Genomic DNA, 11,910 nt, shown 5'->3' on the forward strand with positions numbered 1-11,910 from the left:
GGGCTTTGCAATTAATTGAAATTTGATTTTGGTTTAGGCTCCAAACGATCACAAAAACAGTGTAATCGATAAACGAACAAAACAAAAAACGATTGTTATTGAAATGAGTTTGTCACATTATGCTCCGTATACTCTTAGCCCTGGCCTGATTTATTCTGCAGCGTTTTCTTTGGGGCCCTACAACGTAACTCACGTACATGGCCAGCGACGTTGCCAGCAGGTACATTATGTGTTAATTGCCGTAAATTATCGAGCGGGAAATATACACCGTAACCTCACCTGCACCCCCCGAAAAATGTCAAATAACGTCCGGTATGTCCCTACCAATCACGAGGCACGATTAGCAAGGTCCCTACCAATATTTGCTTCGCGGGTGTAATTACCACCGCATCGGACCCTCATTGCCTCGCCCCCGCCCCGGGAACCGATTGGACTCACTTCCCTACCAATGTCAACACCAAACTTTCTGAATACATGTACATGATGTCAAGATGTTGTGGCACTAAAATGTGAGCAAATTATTTTGGTCTAAATAACTTTATTCTATATCTTCCTTGTATTATTAGTCATGATAACAGGCATTGGCTTTCTATTTATTTGTATAACTTATAATTAATTTATTTTTATTTTTTTCTTCCCATAATCGAGCAGCCCTACTTTCACATCAGTAAAAGTAACACTGCTAACCATAAAGTTTTAAGTGTGGCTGCTCTTTGTATCCCCCAGACAGATGGTTAAACCATTACCTTTAAACATATAGGCCCAGTTTCCCATACAGGGAATATGTCTAATCTTGGACTAAATACTTTTTCCTATTTTGGTCTTTATTAACTTTTTCCTTTTAGTCTAGGACCATGCTTAATCCATGAGTAGGAAACCAGCTGATAATCCTCTGTGGTAAATTGATACATTTCCATCAGGACAGTGAGTCATTGCACATCTCGGTTTTGTTCTGATTAAGCTCAAGAAGGACTGAAAGCTGTTTTCCCCCACAGACAGTTCATTGACTTGCTCCATAGGTCGCTAATAATGGAGCAGCTCTTTGGACACTGGCAGCACCCATGGTTTCACTAAAGTATTTTAATTTTCACAACTAAATAACTTCTTTAAAAAAAAAAAAAAAAAAAAAAAAAACCTCTACAAAAAGCCAGTTGACACTCAGCCAAGTACAGCCTGTTACTATAAACAAGCACAAGATATTGTATCTTATTTCCTGAATGTTTCTGTCTATTTGTGATATGATGGTAAACTTTATTGATGTTTCATTTATTTCACTTGATTGGACTCTATAATCACTTTTTCTAGTTAGTTTCTAGCTAGTGTTCCTGTTTTATGTAGTGTGCAGCAAAGAAAAATCTTATATTTGGGCATATAGGAAATCACTATTGGACCATCTGCCTTAGTATTGAATGCTCAACACTGTTCTGTTTTGTGTCGTGCTTTGAATTAAGAAGGATTTTAAAATATGTATTTGTCCTAAATATATATCTTCTAATAACATCAGTGGCCTCTCCCTTTTTTGTTGTATTGCAGTTATTCGTTGTATTCTTACACTATGGCGAACGAGGATGGGAAGGTGATCCCGGTGCGGGTTGCCTTGCGATGTCGCCCGCTGGTACAAAAAGAAATCAGCGAGGGATGTCAGCCCTGTCTCACTTTCGTGCCTGGTGAGCCACAGGTCTGTGCTCAGCTGTTTCTTTCACATGGATTCCTCACATTATGTCAAAGTGGAGCTACTGTGTGTGTGTGTGCATTCATTGGATATTTTTTTTAGTTAAACTGCATGTTTGTTTGGTTTCAGGTGATTGTTGGCACAGAGAAGGCGTTCACTTATGATTGTGTCTTTGATCCCACTGCTGAGCAAGAAGAAGTTTTTAGTACAGCAGTTTCCCCTTTATTGTGTGGGCTTTTCAAAGGTAGCTTTTAACATGATGATTTTAATTTTTGATTTTGAATTTATCTTATTCCTGGGAGTTTTTTGTTTTTGTTTTCTTTCAGATCTATTGAGTCATTTTGCATCTAATAATGGTCTAACCACCATGTAATATTATTGTTACTGTAGGCTATCATGCTACGGTTTTTGCATATGGACAGACGGGATCCGGAAAGACCTTTTCCATGGGAGGCACGTATACATCAGCTCAAGAAAATGACCCGTCTGTTGGAGTTATTCCTCGAGTTATCAGAAGGATCTTTGAGGAAAGGGAGAAGAGGACAGAGTGTGAATTCTGTCTGGCAGTGTCTTACCTGGAGGTCGGTGGATAGTTTATACATTGTTTAAATAGACGTCCGTTTGTGGTCTGTGGAATCCACCATGTGTCATCTCATTGCCCAGCAGCCTTTTAAAGTAAAGTAGTTAAGCTTTCCTTTTGCTTGTAGATATATAATGAAGATATATTGGACTTGCTGTGTTCATCCAAAGATAAAAATGCTATCAGCATTCGGGAAGACCCTAAAGAAGGTATCAAGGTGGGTGACTCACATGTTAAAAGCAAATCCTAATCTTATTAGCTCTCCTAAACCACATGCGTACATTTTTTTTTACCTTGGGTTACACTTTTGTTTTTACTGAAAATACCTATTTTTCCAGATTGTCGGCTTAACTGAGAAGCAGGTGTTTTCTGCCTCTGAGATGGTGAACTGTCTGGAGCTTGGAAACTCTGCTCGCACTGTGGGTGCCACGGCCATGAATGCTGCCTCTTCACGTTCCCATGCCATTTTCACCATCACACTGGAGCAACGCAGAGGGACAGACAAGTTAGTTTTGTTGTCTTTTTCCTTGATAGTACCGCTTTCTCCTCATTGTTCAAACTTCTTATGTGATTTAGGTACAGAATGCATGTTCACAGTGCTCTCTGTAAGATGATAGGAAAACTGTCATTAACATGTTTATATTTTGGGGGTGGCTGTGGCTCAGGAGGTAGAGCAGGTCATCTACTAATCAGAAGGTTGGTGCTTGATTCCTGGCTGCTTTAGTCTGCATCCTAAAGTATCCTTGGGCAAGATACTGAACCCCAGGTTGCTCTCTGATGCAACCGTTGGAGTATGAATATGTGTGAATTTTAGATAGTAAGCACTTAGCGGTAGAAGGAAGTGCTTGTATGAATGGGTGTGAATGGATAAATGCAAACCTATAAAGTGCTTTGAGTGCTCAGCTAGAGTAGAACAGCGCTATATAAACTAGTCCATTTACCATGTATTGAATCTGCACATTCCTGTTTTGGGTATTAGTTATTGATGTGTTCTAAATTTCATAGCTTTAACAATTGTCCAGTAAAACCTCTTTGCCTTGGGCTATAGTTATAATTTTGGATTTACTGTAATTGGCTTTGGGCAGTGACATTTTTTGTAATTTTGTCTTTGTGTATTGCCACGTTAGATTTCAAATCAAACAGTCAAGATGAGACATTAAGTTTTAATTCAAGGTTTTTTTTTTTTTTACAAAATAATTGCATGAACTGTTTAGGAAGTACAGCTGTTTTTGGACATAGTGCTCCATTTTCAGAGGGTCGAACATAATTGGACAATTGACTGACCAGTAGTTTTATGCCCAGATAAGGCCTGTTTACCTATTAAAAAGGATCTAAAGTTGATTCCATGTGTTGAATTTGCATTTGGTGGTTTTTTACTGAAACTCTCAATATGAGGTCCAAAGAGATGTTGGGCAAGCAAGGGAGGCCACCATTAACTGATGAAACAAAATAAATTATTCAGAGAGAATGAAAGCTTTAAGAGTGGCTGAATCAACAATCTGATACATTCTTAATAAGAATGAATGCACTCGCCAGCTCAGCGTGGCTAAAAGGTCTAAAAACCACAGAAGGGAATGATCACAGAATTCTTTCCTTGGTTAAGAAAAACAAGTTCATAACGTCTAACCAAGTCAAGAGGAGGTGGGCATGTCTGTGTCAAAGTCTGCAATCTTGGGACACCTTCATGAATTGAAATAGTGTTTACAACAAGGTGGAAACTACTGGTTACACTCAAGAACAGGAAGAAATTCGTTGGACCGATGAAACCAAGATGAACTTGTAGTTTGGAGAAGGAGAGAAACAGCTGATGATCGGAAGCATCATCTGTCAAACATGTTATGACATTGGTATGTATGGTTATTAGTGGAGCCGGGTCACAGGTGTTTATTGATGATGTAATTGCTGATAGAAGTAGCAGGACTATAGGGCAATGCTTTAATCGGACAGCGCTTCACAGTGCAAATTGATAATGACCAAAAACGTACTGCAAAGGCAACCCAAGAGTTTCTCAAAGCAAAGAAGTGGGATATTTTTCAATGATCAAGTTAGTCATTTGATCTCAACCCAACCGCATTTTTTTTTCTCCCGTTACTGAAGACAAAACTGAAGGCAGAGAGACCCGCAAGCAAGCAGCAACTGAAGGTGGCTGCAGTTATGGCCTGGCAGAGCAGCTCAAGAGAGGAAACCCAGCATTTGGTGATATCCATGGAATCACTGACTCCAAAAACAGTTTTTTTTTGTTTTTTTTTATGACTTTAATTAGTCCAGTTACTTTTGAACCTCTGAAAGCTGAGGACTTTATGAATTACAGCCATTTTTATATAAACGGTTAATGCAGTTCTTTTGTTAAACCCCATAATTAAAGCTGCAAGTCTGCACTTCAATCACACACAGAGAGGTATTTATTTTTAATTCCACTGTAGTGGGTGTACAAAGGTAAAACTATAACAACTTGTGGACCTAACTGCTGATCTTCCATGACTCCTCTCCTGCCCAGAAGAAATATTGGAGGTTTCCTAAAGTAAACTGGATTTGGATATGGAATGTGTGTTTATATAAATGGTACAGAAACCATTGCAGGTTTTTTTGCAGTTTTTTAGCTAGTTGGAGTAATAGAGCTACTTTTAGATGCTCCCCTGTCACAAGGGGTCACTCTGCATGTTTTGGTTTGGCTTGGTTTTTATGCTGGATGTCCTTCCTGACGCAGCCCCAAAGGGGATTTGTGTGTCCGGCTGGAATCAAACCAGCTACCTTTCGCTTGCCAAGCGAAGCAAATGGAATTGAAAACTGCTTTTTAGGGATGCATCAATCTATCAGCCTATTGGCAAATAAGATGGCATTAACAATAACAGTATAGGATATTTCTAGCATTTGGATTTTGTGTTGGCTAAATGTTCAAAGATAACATGATGGTGTGACATTTATTCACTTGTGTTAAAATTTTTGTTTTCTTCATGCTGAATTGTTATTTTAAACAGAGGACCCAGAATTTCAGTCTGTCTCTCTATTGCGTTTGTAAGCTACCATAATCTTTTTCCCCTAAAACTGGGTTAGTGTGTTTGTGCATGGCCCCATTCTGTAACACACACAAAGCAGCATTTCCAAAACATTAGCTACATTTGTGCAATCCTTTGTTTCAGGGTGGATTCAGTTGTTTCAAAGTTGCACCTTGTGGATCTGGCTGGCTCGGAGAGACAAAAGAAAACCAAAGCAGAAGGAGATCGTTTAAAGGAAGGTAACCAGCATCAGTTTTGAGTATTCAGTGACATGTGCTGCTGTTCAGGGTTGCATATTGCATTTCATTTCTGTCTTTAATAACAGCTCTTTTGTTGTCATGTGGTTCGTTTTTATGTGTAGGTATCAGCATCAATCGTGGCCTTTTGTCTTTGGGGAATGTGATCAGCGCCTTGGGGGATGAAAGCAAGAAAAACAGCTTTGTTCCTTACAGAGACTCTAAGCTCACCCGCCTGCTGCAAGGTAAGCTTTGATCGAGGTGTTCAGAGGTTACGTGGTGGTCAGTAGGTCAGACACGGATACATTCTCACTGTGAGGACTTTTAAATTCAGCAAGTCAGATTTGATTCCATATTCAGGGTTTTTTTAGGTTTTTAGAGGGCTAGATATTTCTAAGGGTTGGTAGTTTTATTTGCTTTTTACATGTTGCTTTTGAAGCAAGCTTGCATGAAATAAGACTTCATAAAAATCATTTTACCTCATAATTAAGATTTGCTGAAAATGCATTTAAATTAATTTAACTTGAACAAATGGTAAGAATAAACATGCATTGCAAACATTCATTTTAGAGTAAAGCTGGATGGGTGCTGACAGTTTCTAGTGTTTTCTGTTTGTTTCAGTCTCTAGCAAACCTTACCTTTACCTTTTAATACCTTTAAAAAATTATTATTAGACTCTGCTGGAGTAGATGATTCAGATTAAAATCATTCTTATTTATCTTTGTTTACACTTTGGTGTAACCCCTCAATTCTTACATTGTCTAAAATTAGACTTTTAAGGTCCCCTCTCTTTGAGGTCACCTCCCTTTACACCAGCTTTCTTCTGAGTGGCTGGACCTTACAAACAGAAGGTTTGAACAGCATGTGGATGAGGCTGCCCTACTCCCAGACAGAACTGTGTGGCTGAGAAGAGCATAAGATCTATCTGTTGTCAGATAGAAACACTTCCACTTAAGGCAGACACAGACACTTAGGTGCAGCCCAAAAGCATTTCTTTGGTAGGAAAGATTCTTGCAGTATGAGCTTGTTTCATTTCCATTACAATAAAAAACTGACACACTTTCATGCTTGTTGAGCAAGATTTGCATTAAATGTAGGTCTTTATTTAAGAGAGAGATCAAAGGCTGCAGGTGTTTGAAGCTGCAACAGCTGAATTATAGAACTTAATTCCAAAATAATTGTACTAGGGGACTAATCGTTGCTGTTGTTTGTTGGTGCCAGATGTACTAGTTAGTCTAATTGTTAAGATTTTAATTGATGCCTGGTGCTGTAAATGTTTGTCCTAAATGTTACACAGGGATCTGCCACCAGATAGAGCTGGGACCCTGACATCATTATAGAAAAATGCCTTAACGCTCTTACTGTTGGCGTGATACTTTTATTAGGTCTAAAAGAGACGGACAAATGTGTTTGCACCTTAAAATAAAAACCGATCACAGCAAAGAGTAGGAGCCAGTAGGGGAAAAAAGTCCCAGCATTTTATGTTTCTGTCAGCCTGCACCGCATGTAAAACACCGGGACACGCTTGAAAGGAAATTGAGACACGCAATGCACCCGGACATGCATAAACGCAGCAACATCGACCACTTACATAGGCGACGTCGTAGACCCAGCAGGCTGGGAGAGAGGGAGGTTTGGGCTTCACTGCTCAGGCTGCGGCCCCTCGACCTGGCCCCCGGATAAGCGGAAGAAAATGGATCGTTCATAATGCAATTTATTTGTTTTTTTGGGTATTATTTTCTCATATTTTAATAATGCGTAAACATCGTTTGCAGTAACGTGTTTTCTTAGTTAACATCAATTTCTTTTAAGTGTGTTTTTTTTTTTCCCCTTTGTTGTCTGTTTGGAGTATAATAAGCAGTGTTCATAATTCACAATGCGCGGTGCTGCACTGTTAAGCAGCATCTAAAGTGCGATTCATTATTGAAGAACGCAATTAATGGTTTCAAATGCCTTTGTTTAGACAGTTTTTGACATTGTCCATTAAAGAGTCCTAAAATCTAACTTTATATGAGTGTTTCTTAGTTTTAGACTAGTCAGTTAGCCTAATTTTTTTCCTCCTTGTTTAGTTGACTAAGAAATTAGTCGCCAGGAACAACTCTAAATTGTCCCCCTGAAAACTGATCTATATGTACATGTGTGTTTGTCCTCAGATTCTTTGGGAGGCAACAGCCACACGTTGATGATTGCTTGCGTCAGTCCTGCAGACTCTAACATGGAGGAAACTATTAACACACTGCGATATGCTGACAGAGCTCGGAAGATTAAAAACAAACCAATAGTCAATATCGACCCCAGAGCTGCAGAGTTGACCCGTCTGAAACAACAGGTTTGTCATTATCAGATCTCAAATTGATAGTGTTAAGGTTTGTCAGTTACTGGTTTAAGTTGGAACAATTTTATGCATTGCATATGTTAAGGAAAAAGATTAAAACATATTCCAAATGTTTTCAATGGTACACGTGTAGGTTCAAGAGCTGCAGGTGATGTTACTTCATGCACGTGGAGGAGTTGCTCCGGTGCTCTCTGGGTGAGACAAAACATTCTCAATAAATCAGGGTCTGAAGAGGTCATTAAATAAATGTATCCAGCATAAATATTACCCACACAGCAAAAGGCTGTAATAGTTACTGGTTTCCCCTGTTACAGGTCAGAGAGTGCAGAGAATGTGACTAAGCTACTAGAAAAGAACCGTGCTCTGCAGGATGAGAACAACAAACTGAGCAGAGAGCTGAGCGAGGCAGCTGGACAGACGGCCCTCATGTTTGAGAAGATCATTATGGTGAGCCAGGCTATAGCAGCATCTAATAATCCTCTTTTTGAAGACATTGTTGATGTCTTTAGAGAGAGGAAACTATTACTGCTGAGGAAAATATGTTCATTTGTGCTCAAAACACAAAATGATTGAATTTGGCATTAACAAAAACAAACTGTTAAAAATAACTTATAGTCTGCAGTTAATCTTTTTACCTTTATTTTCTCCCTCTCTTGCATTTTTACTGTTTTGCATTGTCACTTTTTTAATACACTACATTTGCCTTATTTTGTAGACAGAGCAAGCAAATGAGAAACTGCAAAGCAAACTGGAGCAACTGCGGCACCATGCAGCGTGAGTTTGCAAAAGCAAAAAAAGCCAGCAGAGCTTTAAAATGGGTCTCAGAAAGCTTTAACAGTAGCTACACTGAAATCTGTTCTTACTAAAACGTTATGATTTAGTTTGGTTCAGGGTTTCAGCTTGTTGTCCACGAATCTGTTATCGATGTACAATATTTTCCAGATGTACTGTCGACCTGGAGAAAGTGATGAAAACGCTGGAGGACCAGGAGCTAAAGGAGAATGTTGAAGTGATGAAGAACCTGCAAAACATCATCTTGGAGCTCAAAGTATGCAAGTCATCTCAGTTTAGAATCCAATACAAGAAACCAAGTATAGTAATAATGTAGTAAATTCGCACTGCATGTAGAATGACCCTTTTTATAGAGACATTTGCCTGATGTCTTCCTGTGCTGCAGTGTTTTTAAACTTTATTTTACAATAGTTCCATTTTTCTACTGTTAAATTTGAATGTTCCTGAGTTTCATGGTTTACTGTTTGTTTGATTTGCCAGAATGAGAGTGCGGGCATCGCCGCCTCCATTGATGCAATAGCTGCAGGAGAGGATATACCTGAGGTGTCTGGGAATGGCAGTAAGAGTTCACCAGAGGCATCTCTATCCGTATGTTTTCCGTTTTGTTCTCCTAATGAACATACACTTTGAAGAGTTTTTCTTTTTAATGGAAAAAAGAAATTGAGTATTTTTTTTCAGTGAGTACTGAAGCAGCACATTTCTCTGACCCACTGTAACTGAATGAAGACTGTCTGAGCCAGATGTAAATTTAGATGTTTTCCACCTCTAATGCATTTCAAATAGGATGCCACTGCCCTAAAGGACTCCCCAGAGGCCTTTACAGCCCACCATGCGTTGCGACAAGCCCAGCTCTCCAAGGAACTGATTGAGCTCAACAAAGTATTAAGTCTGAAGGAAGCGTTTGTAAAGAAAATGTGCCAGAATGACAGCCAGCTGGAGCCAATGCAGTCAGAGCACCAGGTAAACATTACAAAATCACATCTCATTTTAGTAGACAAGTTTAAGAGAATTATTATTGAATGTTTAAATTAGTTAAATTAGCATCTTGAAACTTTATTCATGTGGAAATCTCTGCAAGTTCTAAGATGCTTGTAGCATATGCAGATCTCAGTGTAATGCAAATGAATGTAAGCCATATTTCAATATGACATGAAGTGGTAGACTCATTTTAATCCTTTGCACGTGCTGTCTTCTAGAAAAATGTACAAACTCTACATTCGGCTGTGGATTCACTGCAGAAAGAGAAAGAGGAGCTCATTTTGGCTCTTCAGTCTGCAAAGAAAGACACCAACCAGGCTAAGTAGGAAAACCTTTTTTGTTTTGGTGTCTTTAGTAATGTACATGCCAGATCTTGTACCTGACATGACATCCACCTTACTCGTCTAGGCTCAGCGAGCAACGGAGGAAGAGACTGCAGGAGCTTGAGGGTCAGCTGGTAGACATGAAGAAAAAGCTTCTCGAGCAGTCCAAACTGTTGAAACTCAAAGAGTCATCTGTTCAGAAAGTTAGCAAGCTCATGGAGGAAATACAGGTAACCATTTATTTTCCTTTAATGATGAGATGCGTGTGAAATATTTTTGTGGTGGTATTGTGTAACTGATGTTAGAATTGGATTTTAGGACATGCTTACAAAAACATTGATAGCATCACAGTTGGGAGGTGTGATATAGACCACAGTTAAGCTGCTTAGTCTAACACTAAGCAGGAGTAGGGCTCAGCGATTTAGTCAATTTTATTTTTAATGACTTTCAGCAATTATGAAAACAAGACAGTTGAGATTTTGTTTTTGTTTTTTTTAAAGCATTGGATTCATTTTCATCACAGAGCTTGTTATCTTGTCTTCCTAATCTAACATACAGCTGCCCTTTATGCAGTACCTGCATTTATTGCAGATTTAAGCTCACTGTTCTATCATATTTAGATTTTGATTTATTCAGTTCTTCACTTTATTGTATTTGAGCTCCTTATTTACTATAATTTATTTTTTTTAATAACCTTTCCGAGCTCTCCCAGTCTTGATATTGTATTTATTTTCTTTTTTGGTCTGTTCCCTGGGAAAACAAGTATTTCTTCTTATTTTTATTTACAGCAGAACGCTTTACTTTTGCCCTCTATAAAATCTCACTCACTCAGTTTAGTCAGCTTCAGCTAGGATGACAGAAAGAGAGCCTTTGTTCAATAAGACCTATCTAGAGGAAGCTAAAATAGTAGTGAGATCACAAGATGTGAACCTTTGGAAGGATCATTAATTTTCGCCTGGAGCTGACTTTGTCTGCAGATCACTCAGTTCTCCTGAAACACGAGAGCCTGCTGCTTCCTGGGCCTCTGTTGCCGCTGTCTGCACTTGCAGACTTCCTGCAGTCGCCTTCAGGAGATCAGCTTCATGGTCAAAAACACCTGCTCCTATGGGACAGTTATGATTTTTACTGTTGTTGAACAGCCCTGGCAGAGGTTTCATTAAAACAACTAATGAGCCTAGACTTCAGAACATTTTCATTTTCAGAAACTAAGACAATGTGATGACAGCCTAAACATGTTAGTCATAATGATGCCCGCATAGAACTGAGTAGTCTATTCTTGGATCAACGAGCCACCTCAATAATATTAGATGTAATGGTGTAATGAGTGTGGCTTTTCTTAAAAGCATGAGTAGCTACAGATGCAGTGTGTTCCCACAGGCTATGAAGACCCAGCGTACGCAGCTAATGCGGCAGATGAGAGAGGACTCCGAAAAATTCAGACAGTGGAAGAACAAGAAGGACAGGGAGGTACTGCAGCTGAAGGAGAAGGTATGTGGAGATAAACTCTTACTAAGAGGGATGACTTCACTTGTGCCACACTCTTGTAAAATCTTTTTCTTGCTAAAAACCAGTTCATTCTGTATGTTCTTGTTTCTTTAAGCGTACAGTTTGTTTTGTATTTTTCACAGGATCGTAAACGCCAGTACGAGTTGCTTAAGCTCGAGAGGGATTTTCAGAAACAAGCCAACGTCTTGCGTCGTAAAACCGAAGAGGTGCGCCCTTTGGTTACTGTTGCAGTTTTTTCTGTTTTATTAGCGTCCATGAAATCTGTGAGGGTGTCGTTTAATGGGGTTCAAGGATCCTGGAAAAGTTTTGCAGCTGCTTATGGGGAGCTTTGTTTCTGTCTTGAAGGCTGCAGCTGCAAACAAGAGATTAAAAGATGCTCTACAGAAGAGAAGCGAAGTAACAGAGAAACGCAAAGATTCCCAGAACAGATGCATGGAGGGAGCAGCTGCAAGAGTGAAGGTTAAAAGCATGGTTCTTGAGAAATGGTCACAA

At 39.2% G+C, this 11,910-nt stretch overlaps 1 protein-coding gene across 2 annotated transcripts in view; it reads left to right on the forward strand.

Moving 5' to 3' along the window:
• LOC115792185 (transmembrane protein 164-like) overlaps window positions 1-11,910 on the forward strand; it is a 76,360-nt gene that overhangs the window by 46,792 nt on the left and 17,658 nt on the right. For both annotated transcript variants that reach the window (XM_030746621.1, XM_030746622.1), the window contains 19 exons: window positions 1,534-1,678; window positions 1,802-1,916; window positions 2,063-2,253; window positions 2,380-2,469; window positions 2,591-2,757; window positions 5,393-5,487; window positions 5,610-5,729; window positions 7,638-7,813; window positions 7,953-8,014; window positions 8,134-8,266; window positions 8,535-8,593; window positions 8,762-8,867; window positions 9,092-9,199; window positions 9,395-9,571; window positions 9,808-9,911; window positions 9,998-10,142; window positions 11,290-11,400; window positions 11,541-11,624; window positions 11,764-11,877. In XM_030746621.1, the coding sequence (XP_030602481.1) occupies window positions 1,534-1,678; window positions 1,802-1,916; window positions 2,063-2,253; window positions 2,380-2,469; window positions 2,591-2,757; window positions 5,393-5,487; window positions 5,610-5,729; window positions 7,638-7,813; window positions 7,953-8,014; window positions 8,134-8,266; window positions 8,535-8,593; window positions 8,762-8,867; window positions 9,092-9,199; window positions 9,395-9,571; window positions 9,808-9,911; window positions 9,998-10,142; window positions 11,290-11,400; window positions 11,541-11,624; window positions 11,764-11,877 (2,302 nt within the window). The remainder of the gene's footprint in view (window positions 1-1,533; window positions 1,679-1,801; window positions 1,917-2,062; window positions 2,254-2,379; window positions 2,470-2,590; window positions 2,758-5,392; window positions 5,488-5,609; window positions 5,730-7,637; window positions 7,814-7,952; window positions 8,015-8,133; window positions 8,267-8,534; window positions 8,594-8,761; window positions 8,868-9,091; window positions 9,200-9,394; window positions 9,572-9,807; window positions 9,912-9,997; window positions 10,143-11,289; window positions 11,401-11,540; window positions 11,625-11,763; window positions 11,878-11,910) is intronic.

This window comes from Archocentrus centrarchus, chromosome 14, assembly GCF_007364275.1.
Source record: "Archocentrus centrarchus isolate MPI-CPG fArcCen1 chromosome 14, fArcCen1, whole genome shotgun sequence".
Classification (NCBI taxonomy): Eukaryota; Metazoa; Chordata; class Actinopteri; order Cichliformes; family Cichlidae; genus Archocentrus; species Archocentrus centrarchus.